General features: G+C 40.6%; 1 protein-coding gene across 1 annotated transcript in view; it reads right to left on the reverse strand.

Moving 5' to 3' along the window:
* cacna2d3 (calcium channel, voltage dependent, alpha2/delta subunit 3) overlaps window positions 1-27,735 on the reverse strand; it is a 71,883-nt gene that overhangs the window by 9,863 nt on the left and 34,285 nt on the right. The window contains exons 14-26 of the mRNA XM_051675490.1: window positions 19,969-19,986; window positions 15,723-15,794; window positions 15,162-15,242; window positions 14,948-15,022; window positions 5,280-5,363; window positions 4,791-4,862; window positions 4,538-4,599; window positions 4,162-4,229; window positions 3,409-3,454; window positions 3,168-3,265; window positions 2,745-2,838; window positions 892-987; window positions 625-746 (exon numbers count right to left, since the gene is read on the reverse strand). Coding sequence (XP_051531450.1) covers window positions 625-746; window positions 892-987; window positions 2,745-2,838; window positions 3,168-3,265; window positions 3,409-3,454; window positions 4,162-4,229; window positions 4,538-4,599; window positions 4,791-4,862; window positions 5,280-5,363; window positions 14,948-15,022; window positions 15,162-15,242; window positions 15,723-15,794; window positions 19,969-19,986 — 988 coding nt within the window. The remainder of the gene's footprint in view (window positions 1-624; window positions 747-891; window positions 988-2,744; window positions 2,839-3,167; window positions 3,266-3,408; window positions 3,455-4,161; window positions 4,230-4,537; window positions 4,600-4,790; window positions 4,863-5,279; window positions 5,364-14,947; window positions 15,023-15,161; window positions 15,243-15,722; window positions 15,795-19,968; window positions 19,987-27,735) is intronic.

Raw genomic sequence — 27,735 nt, forward strand, 5'->3', positions numbered from 1 at the left:
ACGTTAAATGATGATCAATGCAAAAACCAAGCAAAGATGTGTGGTGGAGCTATGCTGGTATGATTATTGCTGATAATTGTGATAATTAGTGGTGTTTGCTAAGGCAGGCATCATTATTACTATTGCTTGTACACAGGGTTAAGGATTCGAATTTGGAAGAAACCACTAAACCTAAGTATTAAGCTTCAGATTTATTCCACAAGGTTGTGCTACAGACATAAATGATACCTCAAATTGTGCAGCTTGTTGAGGAGAGGTTTGCTATTACTTTTCTTATCAATAAGACTTTTGATTTTCACCAGGTGGGAGATAAAACGGCAAAAGAATCCTAAATACTTTCATTGTAGGAGGCAGTGTTTTTCTGCATGTGCATATCATGTGCATGCTCTTCTTGAAATAATGCCGACTACATAATGAACATAATAAATAAAGCATTTTAATCAGAATGAAACGAGGACTCGTTTAAAATCCTTTTTCCACTCATTACAAGCCACCAATTTCAGAGAAATGCTTTTTTTACCCCACTGCAAGAAATTATCATTAAGAGGCTGGATGAAATGCTTAGTCTTGAGAGTAGATGCAAACAGAGCTTTGGGTGTGCATTTCTGTGCTTGAACATCTTACCTGAACTAAAGGGAATTGAGTAAACAAAGGTGCCTGGAACCTGCTCTGCAGCTCTTTTGTACCACAAAGGAAAGTGATCAGCATTGAAAACACCCTCTCTATCTTCAGCAGTCAGGAAATCTCTGCAAATACATGCAAGGAAGACATTGCACTCACTTGTTTATTAGATTACTTCACTATTCATTGGTTATGCCAGGAGGCTTTTTAAGTGGCCAGCAGAATGAGATCAGAATCTGTCATAGGTCAATCACTTGCATTAAGACTCACTGATTTGTCAGTTGTTCTGGCACCACAAATAGGTTGGTTCTGGACAGGCCAGTGCGGGTGCCAAGAAAGGCGATCTCAACTCCTTTATCAGAGTTCCTGGTAAAAATCACAAATAAAACCAGTATTGGATGAGACGTTTATATTGTAAGATGGTATTTGAATGGTCAAATCCACAAAAACAGGAGTGAGGATCTGAATAAATCTGAGAAAAGTGAGTTCACATTATAAGCATTATCATAAATCTAACAGACTCTACAGTAGCAAATGTGTCATGTGGCTGCTTATAAAAAGATGGTATGAAGAATTGAAAAGATATTTACAGCTTTTCAACATGAATGCCATTTACAACCCATTTTACTTCCGTAACATTTATGAAAGAGGATTAGATCTCTGCACAGCCTGGGTACCCAAGACCGTGTGACCCGATCTGACCGGTAGTGTCAAATCTTCGATCCGAACCAGAAAGTGCCCGTTCTCTTTATAAAAGTACATTTGTTGCAATAGGCTGTATTATATTTAAGCATCATAGGCAACATTTGTAACAGTATGGTAGCGGTAAACATGCGCCATTTTAACAAGACATGGAGGCCCCTTAGCACATCAGGGCAGAAACGGGAAATAAATTGGCTTTCCGTTTATCAAGCACTGAAACTTGGTGGAAAACAAATGTCAATCATATGTTACAGTGTAAAAACCACATGAAGTCCTCTTTGCAACCTTATTCAGAACATTGAATCTTTGTGAAACCTGTGCTAAAAAAGCTAAACACAGTTTAACGAATGAAACCGTACGTTGATGCTTCGAGATGCGTTTTTAAAAATGTAAGTTCTTTTTAACTTGACACATTGTCTAAAAACTAAGGCAGTCCTGTGCATGATGCCCCTAACCCGAACCCGAAGTTATACTTGAAAAACTGACCCGAATCTGGCCTGAAGCCCTGGCGGATTTTCACAGAGAAAAAAAATGTATTTGATGTATTGATTTTATAAATCAAGAATTTATTAAATCATGAAAATTGGTCACTATATGACAGGTAGTTAGAGGGGAGGGACTGAAAAATAAGAGGGCTTGAAAATGTCAGCTGAAATGGTAAGTTGTTTCAGAGATGGAGGAATTGATATATTTTTGAAAGATTATGAAGACACACCTTTATTTCTTTGGATGTTAATACATCAATGAAATGTTGACAATGAGATGAATGGTGCATTCAAGTCATGTCAGAATAATCGTATTTACAAATTGAGCACACATGAACCCCTCCACAAAGTTGTAATTACGAGTGGGAAACTTGGGAGAGTCCCGACTTTCTAAGTTGGGGGCGTGTCGATTTAAAAATCATAGTGGAAGCAAATTGTTATTGGTAATAATTTAGTTTTACATGAGGAATTTGACTGTGCAGTTGAGTTTGTATGCATTTTTTTTTTACTGTTAATGAAGAATAACAATTAAACTTTAAAATAACGATGAAAATAAGACTTATTTAGCTGGTTTATGCAGACAACCGTTTGCAACAAAACCACATTTCCCATCATTATATGTGGCTGCACAAGTTTGATAAAATAGATAGAAAAAGCATTAATTACACATCTAATGCATGGCTTTGCTCTTCATTTTGTTGCATTGGTGCGAAAAAGCTTCCTGCCTACTCACATAACAACGCACATAACATCAATTTTACGTTTTCAGACCCCGTAAGTACAAACTTCCCAGGAGGACTTGAACGCACAATATGAACATGTATTAAGAAAGAAAACAGTGCCAAATTTGATTTCAAGTTGATTTATAGTTACTAAACAAGACTTAATATTACTTATCTGAATATGAACAATTAAGGAGTACAAGTCTAAACTCACTCAGACTTATTGAGAGCCAGTCCTGTCCAGTACGCTTCTAAAGGCGCAGTGACCACGGCATCAAACAAAACTTGCTGAATCAGTTCTCTGTCACCTACAACAAGCAAGAGAGGACATTAACACGCTCCCCAATACTCCCTTGACAATAAATGTAATGGGGACAACTGATGCAATTTGTAATCAAGATACAAAAATCGAAAGGAAGGACATCATGACAATGTGTTGCAGGAGAAACTGCTACACTGCAGTTAAGTTTGTGTACTGCAAATTGAATAGACAATCTAAAACTAAGTCTTTACAGTATGACTTAATAATCTGGTTTTAACACCTAGCTGGGTTGATTATTTCAGATTATAGGCTAAAACTGATTGATTTTGATGTTGAGTTTTATTAATATTAAAAATGTGCAAAAGTAGTGCTTACACTTGAGGTGTGGTTTACGGCTGGTCATGTAAAGTTTGATGGCCTGAACTTGAGTCAGGTGACGATGTTCATGGTGCTCATCTGTGTTACAGTACGTCCTGAGATAGAAATATACAAAACAAAAAGGATACAATATATTCACTTGTGTGATTGTAAAAATAGTACAGTAGTGAAGGTTGTAACTTATCACTTGCTGTCTTTACTGTATCTTGACTATTAGTAAAAGTGTGATAGATCTTACCATTCATCAGCAAGGGCAACATCTGGCTGCTCCAAGTCATGTAGACCTAAACGGTGGGGATTACAAATTAGAAAGGACTCCAGATGAACAACTTCTGTGGTGTTTGCAGAGTGAACAGATGAGTGAGAGAAAGAGAGACGGAGAGAAAGAGAGAGAGCAGATTCTGTCTCTCAAAAAGGAGTGTTGTCAAGAAAGGGCACTAACAGGTATTCAGGATAAAAAAGGAATTATGACATTTCAGTGGAGAAGTAGATCTCAAGTAAATAGATGTCAGTTCACCTACAGAGGAGACATCTTAAAATTTAGCACCACACATAATTCACTGGCAAATTTCATCTAGGAGTTGTAAACTGGTTATGAAGGCATTGATGAATATAGGGAAATATATTTAAAGATGATGGACATGCACAATTCAGCAAAATAAATATACCAGTAAACATCTAAAAAAAAGAGGGGGGTGAAGCAGAAAAACAGAAAGATAAAATAAATAAATTGGAATTTCCCAAATTCCTTTTAGGTAAATATATAACTCTTTAAAATACTGAATTATTATTACAGAACTGTTAGTCTGCCTATACTGAGTTTCAAAAATAGGTAAAATGTCAAATAAATCATAAAACATTTTTCTATTATATTTGTATTTAAGTTCTTCTGAAGATATGTTCATAACTTCCTTTACTATGACAATTCTTTATTTGCTATGACCATACTTCATTTATGTCTACTAATAAAGTTAACAAATAAAATCCTCACCTGCTTCAAGTGAAACATTTCCCTTGAAGAAGTATTTGCCATGTCCTCGAGAGAGGGCCACACCTACACTTTAACGTTAAAAAAAAAAAAAAAAAAAAAAAAATAATCATTTTAACACACTGTCACACTTTTCACTTTTCAAATTACTCATTTTATATCCCAAATCTTAAAAAACAAATACATTGTATGTAGAATATCACATTTAGGGTCCAGACATCAATGAAATGAAATAAGTTTTTCTTTACCACTGTCACCTTTGACTTTAATTAAATTAAATTAAATTAAATTAAATTAAATTAAATTAAATTAAATTAAGCAAGCCAAAGCCGACCATGGTAAAGAAAAACTGCCTAAGTCGTTAACAGACATCTCCTACCTAAATGGAGTTCCTTTAATATCAGTGTAGTAATAATCATTGTGCATTGTCAGGACACGTTTCTGGTGGGGGACAAACAGATCAAGTCAAGTTTAGCCTTCATACTGTATGAGGTGTATTTTCAAAATTTTGCTATAAACCTAAACATCACGCATTAGTCAATCTGTTTTTATTATATTATTTTTCTTACAACTGTGATTGTTCTCGCAAACAGTGATAACATTTATTCTTTATTTCATCCTTTTAGATTTACCCCTTTGTCCGCAGTTCTTTTCACTTCCATTGAAAAAGTGCCTGTTCGTCTGTTCACCATTGCTGTGCGCAACTACAAATAAACACATTGATGAAACAGGGAAGCAGTATGTATTCACTTTAAGGCTGTAAGTAAACACCTCTAAGGGGCTGTTCGCATTGATCGCATCCTTGTGCTTAAAAAAGTCACACAAAAAAAAAGATTAGAATTCGAAAAAAAGGGCAGGTGTCTCAAAAGGCTTTTACAAGTTATTTTTAGCTTGACAGAGTGTCGGAAAAATCGATGCTCCTGTACTGAAAACTGAAAAAATATAAAATAAAAACAATAAGACATGAAACACTAGTCAAAGACGTCTATCTAGTGCATCTTTACATAGAAAATCTATTAAAAAAACGCATCAAAAACAGACACAAAAACGCTTCGGTTTGAACAGCCCCTTAGTATATTGTACTGTGTGCAGTACAAATAAACACATAAACTGGTCCATACTACATCCTCTGTGTCTTCCCATTCCACCTCAGACAGGTCAACGCTGCTGTAACTGGGTTTCTTCCTCTTCTGGCCCTCCTGGTACTGCGGGAAGAGACAAACAGAGGACAAGAAGTGTTTAAAAGTCAGTGCAGTTACAGTAAGGAACTGGGATCATACGAGTAACATGATGGAGACAGAAACAAACGTGGTGATATAGGCCATTAGGCTGAGTTTTGTTGAAGAGAATGTCTCTTAATCCTGCTACTTGGGGCCCCTGTCCTGTGATGCATTTATTTTAGGTGTCTCGATAATCAAATGCACCCAGTTTGGGTCTTGGAACATCTACTTTTGAGCTGATTATATAAGATAGGTGTGTTAAATAAGGAGAACATCAAAAATACGCAGTGCTGGGGGACTTCAGGATTGCAGGATTGCAAACAATGGTTTAAGAGAATGTTTACAGTTTACAACGTATCTAAGCAGCCATTTTTAGGCATATAGAGAGTAGTTTCAAATTAATCGGGCTAATCTTTTTAGTCCAATTAATCTTCTTTTTTTTTTTCTTGTAACTGCCCAGATTGGTTTAGTAAGGTCAGTTATTTGATGGCTCTGTTCCAAATCTGAGGTGTCTTGCTATCTACAGTCTACAAAATGGCAGCTACCTTCTGAGGCAGAATCGTAACCAAAGTGACTGAATTTAAATGCTCAACATATTCCGCAACTCCATTAACAGTAATTTAGAGATATACACATATAAAGTTCCTCGCATGAAGCACACAAAAGACATGAATTAGGGCACCTACACACTAGAGTCTCGAGGAATAGAATTAATTTTTGCTGCAACACACTTAGGCATCATTTGACCAAAAAGAATGTCAGAAATGTGGGTCTAATTGTGCTTTCAGAAATCCAATTCACTGTATTTCCTCTTGATTTCAAACTCTCTATACACCATCAAAGTGCACCTTATACAGTAATATCTGTTGAACACTCCATCAGAGCTTTCTCTGGTGTGTAAGCGCCCTAATACTTATGTTAGCATGTTACTAAGCTAACAACTCAATACTAAAATAAACACCAAGTATACCTACCAACCACAACTATTGGGTGTAATATTTCATTAGTACAGAACTAAATATGCTTATATTATGGCTTCTTGAATGAAAATTTGACTGAGTTCTTCTGAATTCCTGACAGATTATCTATGAAGAACACATGAAACGCATATGGTCTTTGTGTCAGAAGTGCACATCCAATGCCTAAAAATGCTATTAGAGTAGACAGCTCATTAGGGTTTGGAACAGAGCCTAATTATGCTTGTAAAGTTTAATAAGAATATTAAGTTGTATAAATGTAGAAAATGTTATCCTTGAGTCCAGTTAATTTTAAACAGTTGTGAACAATGCTAATAATACTCATCTTGGCATTAATTACATTTAATAATAGTAAACACTGTCCGTGTGTAGCAGTGTACAACAACAGAGAGTTCATGTGCTCTGTAAATACACTCTAGATTGTTGAACAAACACTCTTTACATACACTCAGAATGGTTTATTGAAGCCTTGACTGATGCACACCACCTCTACATAAACACAAGCTAATACACAGCAGCACTGAGTCACATTATGACGAGAACACCAACACGTTCACAAATACACAGAGACGCGCACACACACGCACACACACACACACACACACACACACACACACACACACACACACACACACACAGTCACAGGTGGTGACTGAGAGCAGGGTGAGGGGTGTCCCTGTGAAGGGTGAGTTACCTCGGTGCTCTGATCAGCCCTGGCAAGCACATGAATGGGCTTTTACTCCTGCATGCAATATATCAGAGGAAAAGGATTGGGATTACAAAAACTACATCTCCCATGACCTCAGCGTCCCACCAGCACTCTCACAAGCACACAGTGCATGTGTGGATAGATTTTACCTGAGCCAGCTTGTTTGGGTATGGATATATTGAGTTCTTAGTTTCTCTAGTAGCTAGTTTTGTTGAACTATCATCATTTTATATCTATTTTAGGCCATGTTAAAAACGTGCGCTGCATTCCATTCAACTTGGAGTCAGGATTTCCAACTATCTACTTGGGAAAATGCACACTTCCAACTTGGAAACTCTTTTTTGCAGAGATTCAGGTGAGAGTGGTGTGCCAAACCTATATTAAAAATGTTTGTAAACAAAATAAAAATAAATATTATCGGGCCCAAGCACATGTGAAGAGGACATGACTAAAATAGCCAAATTTGAAAGAATAGATCTAGTGGATATAGTTGTTTTGGTGTAAAATTTTAATTTCTTTGATCTCAGTTACACAATAATTTTCTTAAAGCATAGTACCCCCTAGCATCTGAAATTTAAATTTGGCGTGTCCAACCAGAATGTCTTATTGTCCATGTGTACCAAGTTTTAGTTTTGGATACTGTGCTCTAAAGATACAGGCCAATTAGTCATTATAGACCACACCAAAAATGTGTTGGCTCATATTTTCTAAATGATTAAATAAATCAAATTTCTTTTGATAACTTTTTGTCAGAAATCTGTAGATCATACATACCAAATTGAGAATGAATCAGACAAATGGCCTAGGATGAGTTAAAAAAACAAAAAACAAATAAAATGATAGAAAAATGTTCTTGTGGAAATGGAAATCCACATAACCAATGATTTGAGGGCACTGAATGATTCAGAGGAAATACCATCCCGCCAACTTGATTGGCTGGTGACTCTTGGTGCTCCACCCCATACCTGGACCATTGTGGGTATATAAGGTGAAGCCCAGTGTCACATCATCAGGATTTTCTGACTGAAGGGAGGAGAGCGCATCTCTCTGTCCCTTAAAAGTGAAAAATCATTAGTGCAGCACAGCTACGCAGCATCTCGTTTCCACATTTCAGGGAAACAAGGTTACATCAGTAACAAGAAGGTAACTTCGATGCTGCGTCAGTAGCTGACGCTGAGGGAGCCGTATACCATAACGCCATGCTAGTGATAGGGAAATGCCCACTAGCCAACAGGTTAGTAAAAGGCATTACTATAACCATCCCTTCATATTGGAAAATAGGAAGCAGAGTGGAGGAACAATAAACCATATGGTTCGATGTCAAGACAGATACATTAGCCATATTGGGTAGTGGTGCAATGTCTCAACAAATCTTCTCAATTAGTGAGACGGATATTTGGGGAGCAGGGCTGTTGCCTGCCCAAGGGCTCTGGTACAATGACACTAGCCAATAGTGTAGTAAAACGTTGTTTGCATGTTCTCATCCACATTCATGGAAATAGAGACTTTACACAGTTTTAACACTAAATACAATGACACTAACTAACTGGCCAGTGGTCATTGGAAAATCAATCCTATTCTTCTGTGAAAATCTGGGAAGAGAAGGAAGATACATACAGGTTATAAAGCCTGGCAAAGTTGTTAGGGGAAGTCCAACCTGCAGCCAGACATAAAGTATGTCTTTTGTGACACGCCCTTTGCCCATACCCAGGAGGAGGCAATATTCCTTGTGGAATGAGCTTTAATACCCATGGGGCATTGTATGCCTTGCAAATCATAATTGAGAAAAATGGTATCCATGACCCAGCAGGAAATTTGCTTGGAGATGGCCACTGTGAGCTGCCTCCAAAGCAAACACGAAATTGTTCAGACCCCCTGAATTGACTTGTTAGGTCAATGTACATGTGTAATGCCCTCACAGGGCAGAGCATGTGCAGTCTCTTAGCCTTGTCCAACTCAAGGGGTCAAGAAGAGAATGCTTCCAGGGTAACAACCTGAGCCCTAAAAGGGGTTGCCAGCACTTTGGGCACAAAACCCCCTCTGGGCTTGAGAAGGGCCTTTGACATGCCCCTTTCAAACTCTAATAAAATTTGCTGACCAAAAGGCCTGAAGGTATGCAAAACATCTGACTGATGCCAAAGCAGGTAGCAGCACAGTCTTCAAAGAGAGTATGTGTAAGCTTTCTGCCTCTATTGGCTTAAACAGAGAACCCATAAGCATGTTTAACACCAGCGCTACATCCCAGACAAGGAAGGTGGGGGGGGGGGGTGGAGGCTTAGTAGGGCTGGGAAATATGACCAAAAATTTGATCACGATATATTTTTCATATCATTCGATATTGATATTTATCACATGTGGCGGAACGACCCGCTCCTCCCTCTTGACATCGTCGCCCCGCCTCTGAGGGCCATCCTTCAGCAAGGCTAACGATGGGAGTGGGCAGGAGAGAGAAAAGGCACATAATTAATAAGCCTCGTTTGGGCAGCACGGGAATGAGGCACACCTGAATGTGTGTTTAGCCTCATCACAGCTGCCAAATAAACGCAGAGTGCGCCTCTTCTCGAGAAGCCAGCTTCTATTCTCCATGTGTGCACACACTGGCATCCTCACTGGCCCAGGAGCAGAGCAGGGAGGGTTTGGCCGAGTTAGATGCCTCGCCAGAACTGCTCCTTGGACCCCCGGTGCGAATTAGATGCATCAATGGAGAGAACAGCACGCGTTGCGGCCGACGGGCAAGAGGCCAGGCCGCCTTCCCCTCTGACTTGCCGCGGGCCTGGGAAGACAGGCCGCCAAGGATGCCACCTCACCACGTGCCTCGGACCCAGGAGAGGAGCGCGTGCAGCCATCGGACCCCACTCACGCCAGGGCCATTCCATTCCCCCAACCTTCACGGAGCCCCGTTGCACCGCAAGGATGCCAGATCCCCTTTTATTTTGATCTCCATTCCCCCTGGACACTATTTTCGCCATTTTATGAACATTTTATGTTTATTATTATTTTCAATAAATGCCTCTCCGAGCCTTGACGCCACACCCACTGTGTCTGTCTCTTGCTCACTCCGCCACACACAATATACATTTCATACCATTAATGGGGGAGGAAATACATTCCACATGTTTGTTAGACCTCAAGAATGAATGTAAACATAACATCTTTGTTTACAAGTAAACTCCAGAGGATAAGCTACCTTTCAAGTATACTCAGTTTAGGATTTGATCCTATATAAGGTGTGTGACCTCTTTTGGATGAAATTTTGTCAATTTCATCATTTTCAGCAGACGTTTGACTCCACTGAAAGACTTTATTGTGACGTGCCACACTCCAGCTCAATAGGTGGCAGATTGCCAACTGCCAATAAACATCACAAGAAGAAGAAACACTTTCTTGCCTGTGACAGCACTATGGATCATGAAAAATATTTAACTAAATATTACATAAATAAACAAAAATGGTGTTGATGTTGGAGTTACTGTTGTGTTCAGTCGACAGCTGTATATTGCATTGTCAGTGCTGTCTTTTTCGGTACACAATGAGATAAAATTAGCCAGATAGCTAGCTAGCAGCTACCTAGCCTCATTGCCGGTTTCCATGGCAGCAGGGCTATGTAGCCTGCTAAAACAGGCAGATTTTATGACTGTTTTATGATTTTATGAATGTGTTGGTTTCTCAATTGGGGATGAACACTAATCAGCAAATAAATCGCCATTTCAAAGCATACAGACACCTCGTTGAGGGGGCCCTGGCCTACAGTATGGTGGCTAGCATCAGTTGCGACAACCCTATTTTGTCAGATGAGCCCTGTTCAGAGGGAAGACATGCAGTCTCCACAGGTCTGGCTGTGATTCAAATCGTGTCTCGAGCTTGCGAGAGCAGATCCATACTCAAAGTTTCCAGGGGGAGCATCCAACAGCTCTACCACCTTTGGGAACCAGTGGCTGTTGAGCCATTAGTGAAGCTTGTTGTCATAGAGGACCCGAGGGCAACAATGTGTGGTTTACGCTGTTCAGGTTCCTGGTGGACATGCATCACATGTATCTATAGGACACATGACTCGCTCCAGAGGAGAATTCAACTTGTCAGGTTCAGCAATGGGCATGACCTTACTTCTTCTTGGCAATTATATATGCCACTGGTTTATGTGTCATACAGATTGTGCACTTTTCCAGGTTCCAAATGCCAGATGTCTGTTGCACAGGTCTCCTCAGCCTTTGTTGGACTTGTCTGTGCTGACAACTTTGCGAACATCTTGGCGAGTGTCAAACTTTTCAGATAAAACTCGGCTCTCCACCAAACTTGGGGAGTGCCGCATCAACACATTTAGTAAATGTGCAAGGGGCCACAGGACAATGCGAAGGGCAGGACCTTGAACTGGAATGCATTCCCCCTAAAAGCGAGTCCCATGAATGGTCTGCAGCAAGGGGATATCTGCACATATGCATCTTTCAAATCGCTTGACACGAACCTTTCCAGAGGATGGACATGAGACAAATTCTGAGACCACCTTGAATGGAGACTGTGACGAGGAGGAGGGCAGGGGTGGGCCGTGAGTGCGCACGGCCGGCCCCCAATCAGGCTAATCAGCCAAGGAGAGAGATAAGGATGAGCCGGATGCAACAGTTCGGGAGAGAGAGCCACACACAGCTGCCGTGTGTGTGTTTATGTTTGTGTATTTTGTTTAAGTTTTCATTAAAATATTACTTTGATGCTTCATCTGGTTCCTGCCTCCTCCTTGCCCATTTTAAATCCTGTGACACTGGGGCCAAAACACGGGAAGGAGGAGGGATGCGCTGTCGTGGAGTCCTCACCACTGCTGTCTGCCCAAAGGAACAGCTGTGGCCATCCGCCAGGGGATGCCAGCTGCCTGGACACAGAGGAATGGCCCCCATCTGCGAGGGGAGGAGGGGCTCGTTGCCAGCTGCCTGGAGTGGTGGAGCCGCTGCCAGGGGCAGAGGGGCTCGCTACCAGCCGCCTGAATGCAGAGAGGCATTCCATCTGCCAGGGGTCGGAGGACTCGCTCCGGTCTGCCCAGGGGGGAGTGGCTGTCATCCACCAGAGGGTGAAGGAGTGGTTGAGGACCAGGCGATGGCGTGTCTGGGAACCAGCGAGCAATTTTTTTCTCTCTCTCCTCTCTCTCTCTCTCAATGTTGCTCCACCTTGCCCTTTCCCTCTCCTCTTTTCCCTACCCTCGGCAGGAAGGGTAACGCCCCCCCTCAGAAAGTGGGGGGGGGGGGTGTACATCATGTCAGGGGTTCCCCAGCCTGAGGCAAAGGAAGGAGGAGTGTGACTAGGAGGAGGGTGGGCCGTGAGTGCGCACAGCCGGCCCCCAATCGGGCTAATCAGCCGAGGACAGGGATAATGCTTTGATGCTTCATCTGGTTCCCGCTTCCTCCTTGCCCATTTTAACCCATGTTACAGAGACTTAAGTGTCCAGTGAAGGTGACTCAATTCCAGTATGGGCCACAGCCCACCATCCTACTTGAGAAGAAAATTAGCATCTGGAGATGCCTTGCTGTACCTCGCGTGCTGTACTTCCTCTATCTCTATCTTTGGCAAAGAGGTATCGTACCTCTGAGCGTAAAATCTGCGTGTCCTGCACCGTACGGTGGAGGCCAGAAAGCCACTGAAGTTTTGAGGCGGTCACCTTATGAACTGAAGCATGTAGCCATGTTCGACTATGCTCAGTTCCCAGCTGGAGACCCCTGGGAGACTGCGCTAAGCATGGTCAAAGGACCCAGGGACTGGATCAGGGGTCAGTAGTTTTGCACAACAGAGTCAGTTCAGTTGGATATTGCTCACTTTTGTTAAAATGCTTTTGCCTCATGCAGTTGCTACGAGATCTGTCAGTTGTGCTGGGGCAAAGCAGACTTCTGGCACACTGTCAACAGCAAAGACTGGAATAGTGTTCTTGTTCCCGGCATACAACAGCAGGGAAAATGAGAGGACTGTCCTGGAAATCCGGAAGAAAACGCTTTACAGGGTTTATACAGCATGCATGCCTCATGCATACGCAACGAGGTCTTAAGTTTGTGTTGTGATATGGCAGTCTTCCAGCATGTCACTGACAACAGTAAAACAAGTGACATGGAGGGACCCAAAATCCCAGTGTTTCAACATTATGTCAACAACAGTAAAACAGGGCTAAACCATCCTGATTTTGTTACCGGCTTATACAGCGGAGAAAGTGAAAAATGAATCCCTGAACATTTTTTAGCCAGGGATGTCATTGACCTCCCAATATCCTGGTCAGAGATCTTGGTGGCTGGAGTGCCAATTCATGGCATGGTGCTTTTAACAAGCACCACAAAGGCGGCTCAACCAGAGACCTGAATTTTCACTGAACAGGGAGAACATCAAGACATAGTGTACAGCTCAGGAAAGAGCAGCACCGGCTCTGAAGCTCAAAGGCATGCTGACGCGGTGAACACCTTCCCCCTTTTTTTTAAGGCTCAAACGAGAAATTTAAGCAACTCAGAGAACCAGCGATATAGCATCCCGGGCACGAGCAAGAGCAAGTGGGAGGAGAGGGGATCAGCTTCATCTTTCAGAATGAAAGCGAGCCGAGAGTGAAACGTGTTGAGTTTTTTGTGTTCCTCATGAACACAATCTCAGCGAGCATCTCAGCAAGGGCTGTCTCAGCAAGGGCTCAGCCCAGGCTACATACAGCGCTCATCCTCAACGGGTGAGCTGTCTAATACGGTAAAAAGGTGGCACGCAAGGCTTGAGCCTGTGACAAACCCTCCAAAAATCGACATGCTCTATATCGCATCCTCTCATTCATCTGATCCCTCAGGAGCCACAGAGGAGCAAGCTGGAGGAGAGGGGAGTGGCTTCTGCTTTCAGAACAAAAGCTAGCCACTAGAGGGAATTGTCATGAGTTTCAATGAGCTCTGTCAGGAACAGCACTCAGACATCAGATATAGGGACATCAGGGGTATATTGCTTGTTTGTTTGTGGAAATATTTGCAAAAATGCCCTATACCTGCAAAGACGTGGGCATGTGGCAGAACACCAAGCATCACCAGCCAGTCAAGTTGGCATAATGGCATAGGGTTTCATGGTCACCTCCCCTGGGAAGAGCTCCCAAAGCTACTGATGCAGCATCAAAGTTACCTTCTTGAAAGGGAACATAAATTAGCTTATTATAGTGCCAACTTGTGAACGATTCTCATCTTAATCTGTAGGTGGATGCCAAATTTCATAATGATCAACCATTTACAGCGCAACTTATTAGCTGCTGAGATTTGATTAGCTGCTGGCAACCAATCAAATGTTAGCAAATTATCCAAAGAAGATGCATGTGAAATTTCAACTTCCTTGATAAAATAGCTTTAGAGTTATTATTGTTGTTGTTGTTTTTTTGTTTTACCATTTTGTATGATTCAGGAGTGTTCAGCAAAAAAAATAAAAAATTAATTAGCATTTTATATAAAGTGCCACCTTGTGGCCTATTCTCACAACATTCATTACACAGCCTTATCTAGACTTCCTGTCTGTATATGGCAAATTTCAGAATGATCAGCTGTTCACAATTTATTGTAAAAAAAACTTATTTTTAAGTTAATAGTTTCTTAAATTTGATTGGCTGTTGGCGGTAAATGATCCTCTCTGTTGAACATATACCTGGGATACATTGCATAGCATTGTCTATCCTCCACTATTTGGTTGCTAGGACACTTTCACGTTAAAGCTAATGGTACCAATACCTTTTTGTTTCTTTATACATCATCTTCGAGTGTTGGGTAACAGAACGCCTTTATGGTCGGAAGTCGATAAAAAATAGGAATATACAATTTCTGACTATGAATGGAATGCAGCAATAGATAGTCCTGATATGAGGTTGGATGTGTGCGTTTGTGGACACAAAACAAGATTTCACTACTTACCAGGGGCCTCAGGTCAGGATGTGTCAGGATATATCCGTTATTGGTAATGGCAAACGCATATCCATGTATTCCTAGCTGGAGAAAAAAAGATAAGATAAAAAAAATTATAGCATTACTACTCCTAACACCTTTTAAGATACAGAACATGTAAAATTGAAGAGATTAACATTGATTTTGAATTCCTGCCAGTTATTTAGTCCTATTAATGTCCTACCTTGTGTTTTGGAATGGTTTTCATTAACTCTTGAATGGGGATGTCAGTGCCTGCGACACCTAGCAGAATGCCTTGGTTTTTCTGCGGATAGACACATACTGTGAAACCATTTTACTTTCACATGTATGCTTTAGTACAGAGATTGGACTTTTTTTTTTTTTTTATTTAGACAGAAATATAGTCAGATGTAGCAACACCTGCTCAGCCAATGAGTTTGGGGGCAGGCCTATCTGTTATTCCGACCAATTGCAGACAGAAAAGAGTGTTCAGAAAAACACTCCGTTTGCATTTCTGTTTGGTGACGCTAGTGGCACAGAAATTACACACTTCACTTTTAAATGATTAAAAATAATTTTTTAATATAAATCAAACCTAGATGGGACATTTAACAAAAGTAAATTAATTAGCATTTTTTCAATCCTGAATATTTATTATCATCAAAGCTCAATATGTATGAAATATACAGTAGGTGAAACCATTAACTACACTTAATGAGATCCAGGAATGCTAATGAGATCACATTTGCTCTTACACACACAAACACAGAGAAACTCTCCTCACCGTTTCATTCTTGGTGCTAAACACAGGCATGGCCACAGTAGTCATCGGATTTGGACTTTTGTTTTCACCAAGCTGCTGACAAATCGAAAAAAGACTTTCCGATTTAAACTCAGAGTAAAATAGTAAAATACATAAAATACAGAATTTTGGATATACATTAAACACCAGGACCAGTTCAAACGCTCTTATTTTGTTGTCCTACAGGCCTTCTTTATATCAAAGAAGTTACTGCGAATATGAAATATTCAAACCGACATTTTGATTAATGGCCATGCGTGGTGTAGACAAGTGATGGGTGATCTGGTGAGGATGGTTCATTTCTGTAGCTGAACTGTAAGCTCAGCTGTGACCACGATGAGAGCTGACATCATTTAACACATGAGCTCACTGAAAGTAGGTCTGCTATTCCCCTACCTAACCCTTATGTGTGTGTGTGTGTGTTTGTGTGCTTATGTCCACAACACGTGTGTTTTACAGTGGCCCTTGAGAGGATTTGTTTATGCGGCTGTTTGTGTTTCTGAAAAGAATAACCGAAAGAAAAAAAATCCTATCTTTAAATGGTATTTTTGTCCATGTTTTTTTTCAGTACAGATACTAAAACACTCTTAAAACAAAATATATGTGCCAGAGAAGCAGAAATGCATCAGATATTAAAGGTATTGTTTACCCAGAAATGAATGATATAAAACCCTTTGTATGTATAATCATAAACCACTGCGAATAGAATCCAGACATACATTTTCAGTCTAGACAAGTTTTCTTTCCAATTTAGATTGGGAAATGAATGGACATGACAAAAATGGACATGAGTTTTTGGGAGACAGCACACTTTGTTATAAATCCAGAAATAACAATAGTCACACAATGCAGAAGGGTTGGCACTCCCAAGAACATTATTTCTTAGTTTTTGTCGTTTTCACTTTAATGGGGGCGTTATGGACGTGACATCTCTCCATTACGGACATGACTGTTGTGAAAGCAGCACTTACATAATAAGGGAACACCATCCAAAATGCTCTGAAACCTGCAGACTTTGACCTTTGAAACATTGGCATGATATCCATAAAGCTGCATGATGGATTGATTACTAAACTGCAAAAGTCTACTTTTAAAATATAGTCTGCATTCACCGCTTGAGCCAGAGTGAAGGAGCGGCGCTCTCTAGCGGGTGTGTGCCGCACACACTAAGCAGCTGCAATCTCACATGATAAACGTTTAGCTATATACATTTCCAAATGTACTGTATAAATACAGTAAGCTTGAAACATCACAAATCAAAGTGATAGTCAGCGATCTATCAGAATCACCATGGAAAAAGTATGAGAAGTGGAGGTTTTTGATTTTCCCATTGATATCCACATGATTTGATATGAAGCGTTCGTAACTGTCACTTCCGTAATGAATTATTATGAGTATATAAAGAAGGAAGACCATTTATTTCATCATCCTTAATATTAATGTAAGTTAGCTTTGTACAGAAATGATCAAATACTTTGCATGCAAATTGTTTGAGTGATCTTAACTTCTAATATAAACTTCTAAAACATTATGGACATGACATAGCACTGAAATGCAGCAACCTCATAAATTTGGCTCTTCTAATTACAAAAAGAAGCACTGTTATGACAAAGTCAGTGTATACATTTCTTAGACAATTGCTTGTCTTTCTTGAAAATGATTCTCGTTAACATGAAGTAAATGTAAAGAGTCCTTTGAGCCCTCTTTTCTGACCATGAAATAGAGATGACAATTTTGTTTTGGAAATTGGGCACACCTCATTTGAAAAAAACAATAATAAAAAAAAAAATATTATATCTCTATAATTCAGTAAATATAGGCCTAAATGAACAATTAAAAAGGTTCATGTCCATGGTATGGTTGACATTTTCATGGTATTGCCCTTTTCTGACATTTTGTTTTGTTCCTCACAAAAAGCTATTGTATGAAGACTTGGAATATAGCACAAGCAATTTAATATTTTCACACTATTGTAAATTGAATTTAAGTATACTGTTTTATGTCATGTTTTGTCTTGCTTTTTTCATTAAAGTTTTATTTCCAGAACAAGTGAAAAACTCTCCCTCAGTCCCACTGAAGATGGTTGCAAGGCTGTTCTTGTTCTGTCTTACATTCAATAGCTGCAAAAAAATAAATAAAAATAAATAAATAAATAAAAAAATTCCTCCAGCTCAGTTTGATTTTTGTCCAACATTTGTTCAGTCTGGTTGGCTCCGTGCAGAACACTGGAGGTGTATCCTGCAAGAGCCAAATTGAAATCTGTGAATTAACCTTGTGATTTCCTTTTCCTTTCTTTCTGCCCTTCTTTCTTTCTCTCTGTCTCTCTCTCTCACCCCCTATGCTCCAATGTCAGTTTTATTACGGCTTTAGGAGATAAAAGGCAATGATCTTCAAAATGATGAACGGGGTGTCTCAGTGGCCAAGATACAGCAACACACACTCGAGAGAACAATTCCCAACACCCCACGCCAACGTCTGTGTGTGTGTGTGTGTGTATGAGAGAGAGAGAGTGTCAAATGCATTGGGTGGGTGAGAATACATGCATTTGTGTGTGTATGGGTTGGACTTATCAGCAATGAAATGGCCTAGCAGTTGGTGTTGCAGTTCTCAACATACCCAGCATAGTGAAGCCAAGTCCTATCTCTGACCATATCTCACCCTCACTCAAACTCTCTCTCTCTCTCTCTCTCTCTCTCTCTCTCTCTCTCTCATTTCGGAGTGTCACTGTGGCATTTTGCACCACATTAATGTTCAGCAACTAATAAAACATTTCAGATTCCAGAAGAGGAATACTGAAAGCAAATCACAATGAAGAAATGCAGCAAGACACCAGGTTTTGAGTGATAGAATGGACACAGATAGGCTCCATTTCCAAAACCTAGTGAACTGCCTTGCTGTCTACTGTCTACATAGGTATCGTAACGGCAATGGAACCTCTAAAAGTAACCGATTTGGAACATTCTAAATGGGCAGCAACCTCTATGTGTTATAAAAATAGCGCCACTCATGTGAAGCATGTGGAAATCTCGACTCACAATTTGGTGTTAGCATGTTGCTAAGCTAACATAGTAATATCCAGTAAGCATAAAAATTAGTTAACAGTCATTTTTCATTAGATTTTGTAATTTTTGTAATAGGGTACCTCTGGGCTAAAGGCCCCCTGGTGTAAAGGGCACTTTTGATTTTATTTTCTCCTAAAACACTAAATAGCAACCAAAACTACCACGGCACTTTCCTAAACACATTATTTGCCACAATGACCTGAAATATTTTCCTGATCTAAACCTAAAGGTTGATTTTGAGGTAACTGGATCTCCCTTTCAAAAAACCTAAACTTGCCGCAAACTTGCCACAAGTTTGGCGCTCATTATTTTCACATGCAAATGAGCTTGTGATTTGCCGCAAATGTTTGCCAGAAGTTTGCAGCTCTTCACCGCTAGTGGTGAACCTCCGGCAAACTTTTGGCAACAATGGATAATTTGCCGAAAGTTTACCGCAAAGCTCATTTGCATGTGAAAATTATCAGTGCCAAATTTGTCATGAACTCTCGATTTTTGAAAGGGCTAGCATTTATTTATGAAAATCTATAAATGAAATGTATGTAGCTAAAGAGAATCCCTGAAATGATCACATTTTGACACAAAATAAATAGATTTGTAAAGAAGAACTTTCAAAGTGGGCTCACATTGACCAATCCAATCACAATGGAAGTTCATTTGTTTATAGAATGCTTGAAGTGATTAAAATTAACAGAAAATTGTTCCCCCTTTTCTAAAGTGGTTATTTTGAATAAGCATTATCTTACTTTGTTATTTCAAAAAGCATCTTGCTGTTTTAAAAGTGTTTGTATAAGTTGACAAATTTGATCTTAAACTATTGCCCTTATAATACACTATATAACTATAATATAGTTTTTTAAATACATTTTAATCTAAACAACCTTTTGTTATTTAATTTTACAAAAACTTTGTTGCTTCATCAATATTCAATAAAAATACTTTTTTTTTTTTTTTTTTTTTACATCACAATGCATTCTCAAAGGATACATGTGATGATGCTTTAGAATTTGTCCAAAACAAGGTATCTTAGAAGGCCTTAGCCTTAATCTAAGCCTTTTAAACTGCCTTAGTGTTGGGAGCACACCTATTATGATTTTAATATGCTGTCTCCGTAGGCAGCTCACTAGATTTCGTAATAGAGCCTCAGAGACACCGGTTACGACTGTTACCTTGTGTGCCTGTGCGAGCTATAGGGTCACAGGGGGGGAAAAAAAGAATACGTCATTGACATGTGCTTATGTCAACACACTTACAAGAGACATTAGACCCGTTCTTGTTCTCATAGTGTTTCGTGAATGGTGAAATGTCTTGATGAGACCTTAAGGGAGCTAATGAAGCTACTAATAAGGTCTGGGCTGCATTTTATTGGGGGGGGGGGGGGGATTGTAGAACACACATACATTTAGGAAAGAAAACATTTTTGATTTTCTTCAGACATGCCCCCAAAATGTACCATGACAATCATAGTTTCCACCAAAATACCAGATCTATTTCGACTTCACTCAGACTGTTACCACAGTCTTACACTGAATGAGGCCTACCTATCATTGAGACCCAAATGACAACAAAGTCAGGTGACTGACCTTAAGGGGTTGGCTTCATTATAAAAATATCTGGGTAAGACGACCTCTTCCTCTTGCCTTTCTCACCTCATCAGAGACCAATTTGGTAGCTCGCATTTGGACACTGTTCTGGGAGAAATTTCACCATTGTGGCCTTGTGTCCCTGAGGATTGCGGTGGATTTCTCCATATATTTATTTCAGCTGATCGCAAAGTGATCGGTGAGTACCCTTGTCATTTTTCACTATTAGTACTTATAGTTTGTAGTAACTATATTGATTATTTCTGCTGCTTATTAATAAGTTAAACGAGTGGATTTTAATTGTAATTTCTAACTGTTTTACTTTTTCAGGAATACTTTTGTAGTAGTAGTTTAGAGAAAGACAGTTTTGGTTTTCTCATTAACCAGCAATTTGCAGCAGGTGATTTTCTTTTCCCTGCTATTGCACGTTTGCATGCACATTAGGCAAACAATTACAACGTGAAAATACCCACTTGTGTTTGTACCTCTTAGCTGCTACTTGTTAAGCAGCTAAGATCTCTTTACTGGAGAGATCCTGTTCACAGGCTCATTTTCTCAATAAAAAATTTGCTGTGACCACCTTTGCCTTTAAAACACCACCAATTCTCCTAGGTACACCTGGACACAGTTTTTCTTGGTTGTTGGTAGACAGGATCTTCCAAGCTTCTTGGAGAATTTGCCACAGTTCTACTATCTATTTCGGCTGTCTCAATTGCTTCTGTCTCTTCTTGTAATCCCAGACTGACTCAATATTCAGTGGGGGGCTCTGTGGGGACCATGCCATCTGTTGCAGGGCTCCCTGTTCTTCTACTCTATTCTATTCTATTTGCAAAAGAAATGTTTGGGAGTCTAAAATGTATATTTCCTGTTGACACACTAAAGCTGAAAATATGAATAACCATCTTAAGACAAATGTTTTTGTGAAGCATCTTATGTGCCTAAGACTTTTGCACAGTACTGTATACAGTGCATCCGGAAAGTATTCACAGCGCTTCACTTTTTCCACATTTTGTTATGTTACAGCCTTATTCCAAAATGGATTAAATTCATTATTTTCCTCAAAATTCTACAAACAATACCCCATAATGACAACGTGAAAGAAGTTTGTTTGAAATCTTTGCAAATTTATAAAAAAATAAATAAAAAAAAACACACCACACATGTACATACGTATTCACAGCCTTTGCTCAATACTTTGTTGAAGCACCTTTGGCACCAATTACAGCCTCAAGTCTTTTTGAGTATGATGCTACAAGCTTGGCACACCTATTTTTGGGCAGTTTCTCACATTCTTCTTTGCAGGACCTCTCAAGCTCCATCAGGTTGGATGAGGAGCGTCTGTGCACAGCCATTTTCAGGTCTCTCCAGAGATGTTCAACCGGGTTCAAGTCTGGGCTCTGGCTGGGCCATTCAAGGACATTCACAGAGTTGTCCCGTAGCCAATCCTTTGTTATCTTGGCTGCGTGCTTAGGGTCATTGTCCTATTGGAAGATGAACCGTCGCCACAGTCTGAGGTCCAGAGCGCTCTGGAGCAGATTTTCATCAAGGATGTCTCTGTACATTGCTGCATTCATCTTTCCCTCGATCCTGACTAGTCTCCCAGTTCCTGCCGCTGAAAAACATCCACACAGCATGATGCTGCCACCACCATGCTTCACTGTAGGGATGGTATTGGCCAGGTGATGAGCGGTGCCTGGTTTCCTCCAGACATGACGCTTGCCATTCAGGCCAAAGAGTTCAATCTTTGTTTCTCATGGTCTGGGAGTCCTTCAGGTGCCTTTTGGCAAACTCCAGGCGGGCTGTCATGTGCCTTTTACTGAGGAGTGGCTTCTGTCTGGCCACTCTACCATACAGACCTGATTGGTGGAGTGCTGCAGAGATGGTTGTTCTTCTGGAAGGTTCTCCTCTCTCCACAGAGAAATGCTGGAGCTCTGTCAGAGTGACCATCGGGTTCTTGGTCACCTCCCTGACTAAGGCCCTTCTCCACCAATCGCTCAGTTTGGCCAGGCGGCCAGCTCTAGGAAGAGTCCTGGTGGTTCCAAACTTCTTCCATTTACAGATGATGGAGGCCACTGTGCTCATTGGGACCTTCTATGCTGCAGACATTTTTCTGTACCCTTCCCCAGATCTGTGCCTCAATACAATCCTGTCTCGGAGGTCTACAGAAAATTCCTTGGACTTCATGGCTTGGTTTGTGCTCTGACATGCACTGTTAACTATGGGACCTTATATAGACAGATGTGTGCCTTTCCAAATCATGTCCAATCAACTGAATTTACCACAGGTGGACTCCAATCAAGTTGTAGAAACATCTCAAAGATGATCAGTGGAAACAGGATGCACCTGAGCTCAATTTTGAGTGTCATGGCAAAGGCTGTGAATACTTATGTACATGTGATTTTTTTTTTTTCGTTTTTTATTTTTAATACATTTGCAAAGATTTCAAACAAACTTCTTTCACATTGTCATTATGGGGTATTGTTTGTAGAATTTTGAGGAAAATAATGAATTTAATCCATTTTGGAATAAGGCTGTAACATAACAAAATGTGGAAAAAGTGAAGCGCTGTGAATACTTTCTGGATGCACTGTGTATATATATATATATATATATATATATATATATATTACATACTAACATATTTGTATTTATATACACTGGCGGCCAATAGTTTGGAATAATGTACAAAATTTGCTGTTTCGGAAGGAAATTGGTACTTTAATTCAGCAAAGTGGCATTCAACTGATCACAAAGTATAGTCAGGACATTACTGATGTAAAAACAGCACCATCACTATTTGAAAAAAGTAATTTTTGGTCAAATCTAGACAGGCCCCATTTCCAACAGCCATCACTCCAACACCTTATCCTTGAGTAATCATGCTAAATTGCTAATTTGGTACAAGAAAATTACTTGCCATTATATCAAACACAGTTGAAAGCTATTTGGTTCGTTAAATGAAGCTTAAAATGGTCTTTGTGTTTGTTTTTGAGTTGCCACAGTATGCAATAGACTGGCATGTCTTAAGGTCAATATTAGGTCAAAAATGGCAAAAAAGAAACAGCTTTCTCTAGAAACTCATCAGTCAATCATTGTTTTGAGGAATGAAAGCTATACAATGCTTGAATTTGCAAAAAACTGAAGATTTCATACAAAGGTGTACACTACAGTCTTCAAAGAAAAAGGACAACTGGCTCTAACAAGGACAGAAAGAGATGTGGAAGGCCAGATGTACAACTAAACAAGAGGATAAGTACATCAGAGTCTCTAGTTTGTGAAATAGAAACATTTGCCTCATATGTTCTCAGCTGACAGCTTCATTGAATTCTACCTGCTCAACACCAGTTTCATGTACAACATTAAAGAGAAGACTCAGGGATGCAGGCCTTATGGGAAGAATTGCAAAGAAAAAGCCACTTTTGTTACAGAAAAACTAAAAGAAAAGGTTAGAGTGGGCTAAGAAACACAGACATTGGACAAGAGATAATTGGAAAAGAGTGTTATGGATCTTAACCCCATTGAGCTTTTGTGGGATCAGCTACACTGTAAGGTGCGTGAGAAGTGCCCGACAAGACAGCCACATCTATGGCAAGTGCTACAGGAAGCGTGGGGTGAAATGTCACCTGAGTATCTGGACAAACTGACAGCTAGAATGCCAAGGATCTGCAAAGCTGTCATTGCTGCACGTGGAGGATTTTTTGATGAAAAGTAGTTTAAGAAGTTCTGAAAAAAAAAATTCAAATTGTAATAGTAATTTTTCACATTATTAATGTCCTGACTATACATTGTGATCAGTTGAATGCCACTTTGGTGAATAAAAGTACCAATTTCTTTCCATAAGAGCAAAATCTGTACATTATTCCAAACTTTTGGCTGTCAGTGTATATTATTATCTTTAAAAAAAAAAAAAAGATCTACAGACATCTTATTTCTGTGACTGGTCTGCTTTGATCTTTAGTATGAGTTCACCCCTGTGTTGCTTTTGTCAAGCTGTTATTATAAAGAGCCATGCTCAGTAATCAAGCCAATGTCAATAGACCATTGCTTGGGGGGCATTTCTGAAAACGTAGGACGGATCACACCCCGGATATGTCCCTTAGAGACCCGCAGCATTACGATGAGACTCAGAATAAGCAGGCAACTGCCTCAGTTGTCCAAGATCAACAGGATGACACTCTGTTACAGATTCTAGCAGTACTACATGATCTAGATGACAGAGTGAACCAGCTTGATCACCGAAGTGGTACTGTTGGATCACAGCAGAGCCTAGCTCCATCTGCAGTCTCTTCTAGTGAGTTACCCTCATATAAGGGGCAGGATGATGAAGCTGTGGGTGTTATTTTGCTTCATGCAAATAACTTGCTATATGGAAGTGATGACCAGGCAGAGTCAGGGGATGATCGAGAGGATGAATCCAGGTCTTGCAGCTCTGAGGATGCAAGTTCACAGTTTGATATTCTTTCTAGGAATCTAGGACTCTTGGACTTGAGGCTCAGAAGCTACAATATCAGCATCAAAACAGGGAGTATGGACTGGTATTCCCCATACTCAGCCCTCTTTTTCCATCACTATGGCTGAAGATTACACTCCAATTTTATGAAAAGCATGGAATAATCCCAAAGCTGCACCCAAGTTCAATGCTGGGTGTAGAAAACCTGTAAAGGTACAGTATGCACCACAGACTGGTATGGGTGAAAACAGTAGTGTGTGAAATTGCAATGCTAACCCATCTTGGGCCAGATCGTGTTTCTGATAACCCGAGTTGCCCAGGCAAAGAATGTCAGAAGACAAACCGACTAGTGTGGCTACATGTGAGGCACGATCAGGTAATGCTTTGGCGACAGCTCTTGCCACGTTGAGAAAAATTTTCAATCCCGAGGATTGTGATGTCATGGGACTTGTTGAAATGGCTCTTCTTACATTAGTGCTACCATGTCCTCTGTAGTACTGGCCCATAGGCAGATCTAGTTAGCCCAGACATCCTTACCTGACACAATCTGAAGAGAGTTGACCAACATGCCAGTTCTATCCAGACACTCAGTCAGTGCTAGATATAGCTGAGCAAGCACGCTGCAGGAAATAATCTATGTAGCTCACACTCGGTCAGAAAAGAGCTGCTAGGTATGGATACAGGGGTACTCAACACAGACTACCCGCCCTTGATTTGAATCGTAGGGGTACAAATGACAAAGTGGGAATTTTCAAATGTCTGACAGTGGCAGGGGTGCCAAACAGACGTAAAAACGCCCACGGGGTCCCTCCCTCAAGGATTAGATGAGGCAGCGTTAAGAACCATTATTAATGCCAAAGCATCTTCTACATTGGAAAACTACCTACATAAGTGGAAAGCGTTTTCAACCTGGTGCCAAGACAGGCGGTTGGTCTCTGCCATATGTTTGGTCAAGTTATTCTATTCTTCCATCAATTTACACTCTTAAACTTCAGAAGGAAAGCCAACACAATTAATCAAATCAATCAAATCAAATCACTTTATTGTCACACAGCCATATACACAAGTGCAATGGTGTGTGAAATTCTTGGGTGCAGTTCCGATCAACATAGCAGTCGTGACAGTGATGAGACAGTACCAATTTACAATAACATCAAATTAACACAACACAATTTAAACATCTGATATACACATAATTACACTCAACAATATAATATACAAATAATAACATACACTGTACAGTATACAATACGCACTATATAGATACACATTATTCAATAAAAATACAAAATAAAAATATATACAAAAAGTATATATAGTATATATAGAATGTACAGTATTGTACTGTATTGACATTCAGACTGTCGGCTGATAGTCAGTTGTTTAGAGAGAATATAATATAATAATAATATAATTTATGACAGTCCGGTGTGAGATATAAGAGTAGGGGTAATAAAGTGCAGTGCTGATGTATTTGATCGTGGGAGATCAAGAGTTCAGAAGTCTGATTGCTTGGGGGAAGAAGCTATCATGAAGTCGGCTGGTGCGGGTCCTGATGCTGTGATACCGCCTACCTGATGGTAGCAGTGAGAACAGCCCATGGCTCGGGTGGCTGGAGTCTCTGATGATCCTCCGAGCTTTTTTCACACACCGCCTTGTATATATTTCCTGGAAGGAGGGAAGCTCACCTCCGATGATGTGTCTGGCAGTTCGCACCACCCTTTGCAGTGCTTTGCGGTTGTGGGCGGTGCTATTGCTGTACCAGGCGGAGATGCAGCCAGTCAGGATGCTCTCTACAGTGCAGGTGTAAAACCGTGTGAGGATGAAACTTCCTCAGCCGTCTCAGGAAGAAGAGGAGCTGATGAGCCTTCTTCACAACGACTTCAGTGTGGATGGACCATGTGAGTTTCTCAGTGATGTGGACACCCAGGAATTTGACGCTGCTGACTCTCTCCACTGGTGCTCCATTGATGGTGATGGGACTGTGTTCTCTGTCTTTTCTCCTGAAGTCCACCACAAGCCTCTTTGTCTTACTGAAGTTGAGGGAGAGGTTGTGCTCCTGACACCAGTGTGTCAGAGTGTGCACCTCCTCTCTGTAGGATGTTTCATCATTGTCAGTGATCAGACCTACCACCGTTGTGTCATCAGCAAACTTAATGATGGCACTGGAGCTATGTGTTGCCACACAGTCATGTGTGTACAGGGAATACAGTAGTGGGCTGAGAACACAGCCCTGCGGGGCTCCAGTGTTGAGGGTCAGTGATGAGGAGATGTTGCTGCCTATTCTAACCACCTGGCGTCTGCTTGACAGGAAGTCCATGATCCAGCTGCACAGCGAGCTGTTTAAGCCCAGAGCCCGGAGTTTCTCATCTAGCTTGGAGGGCACTATGGTGTTGAATGCTGAGCTGTAGTCTACAAACAGCATTCTCACATAAGTGTTCTTTTTTTCCAGGTGGGAGAGAGCAGTGTGTATTGTAGATGCAATGGCATCATCAGTGGAGCGGTTGTTGCGGTAAGCAAACTGCAGTGGGTCTAGAGAGAGAGGCAGCACAGAGCAGATATAATCTCTGATTAGTCTCTCAAAGCATTTGCTGATGATGGGGGTCAGAGCAACAGGACGCCAGTCATTTAAACAAGTTATTTTTGATTGTTTTGGAACAGGCACAATGGTCGATGTTTTAAAACATGTGGGGACTACAGACAAAGAGAGGGAAAGGTTGAAAATGTCCGTAAAAACACCAGCCAGCTGGTTCGCGCACACTCTGATGACGCGGCCCGGAATGCCGTCTGGGCCCGCGGCTTTGCGGATATTCACCCGTCGGAAGGATCGGGTTACATCCACTACAGAGACGGAGAGTGAACTAACTTCTGTAGCTTCAGCCGTGAGAGCTCTCTCCGCGAGG

Source organism: Myxocyprinus asiaticus, chromosome 37 (assembly GCF_019703515.2).
Source record: "Myxocyprinus asiaticus isolate MX2 ecotype Aquarium Trade chromosome 37, UBuf_Myxa_2, whole genome shotgun sequence".
Lineage (NCBI taxonomy): Eukaryota > Metazoa > Chordata > Actinopteri > Cypriniformes > Catostomidae > Myxocyprinus > Myxocyprinus asiaticus.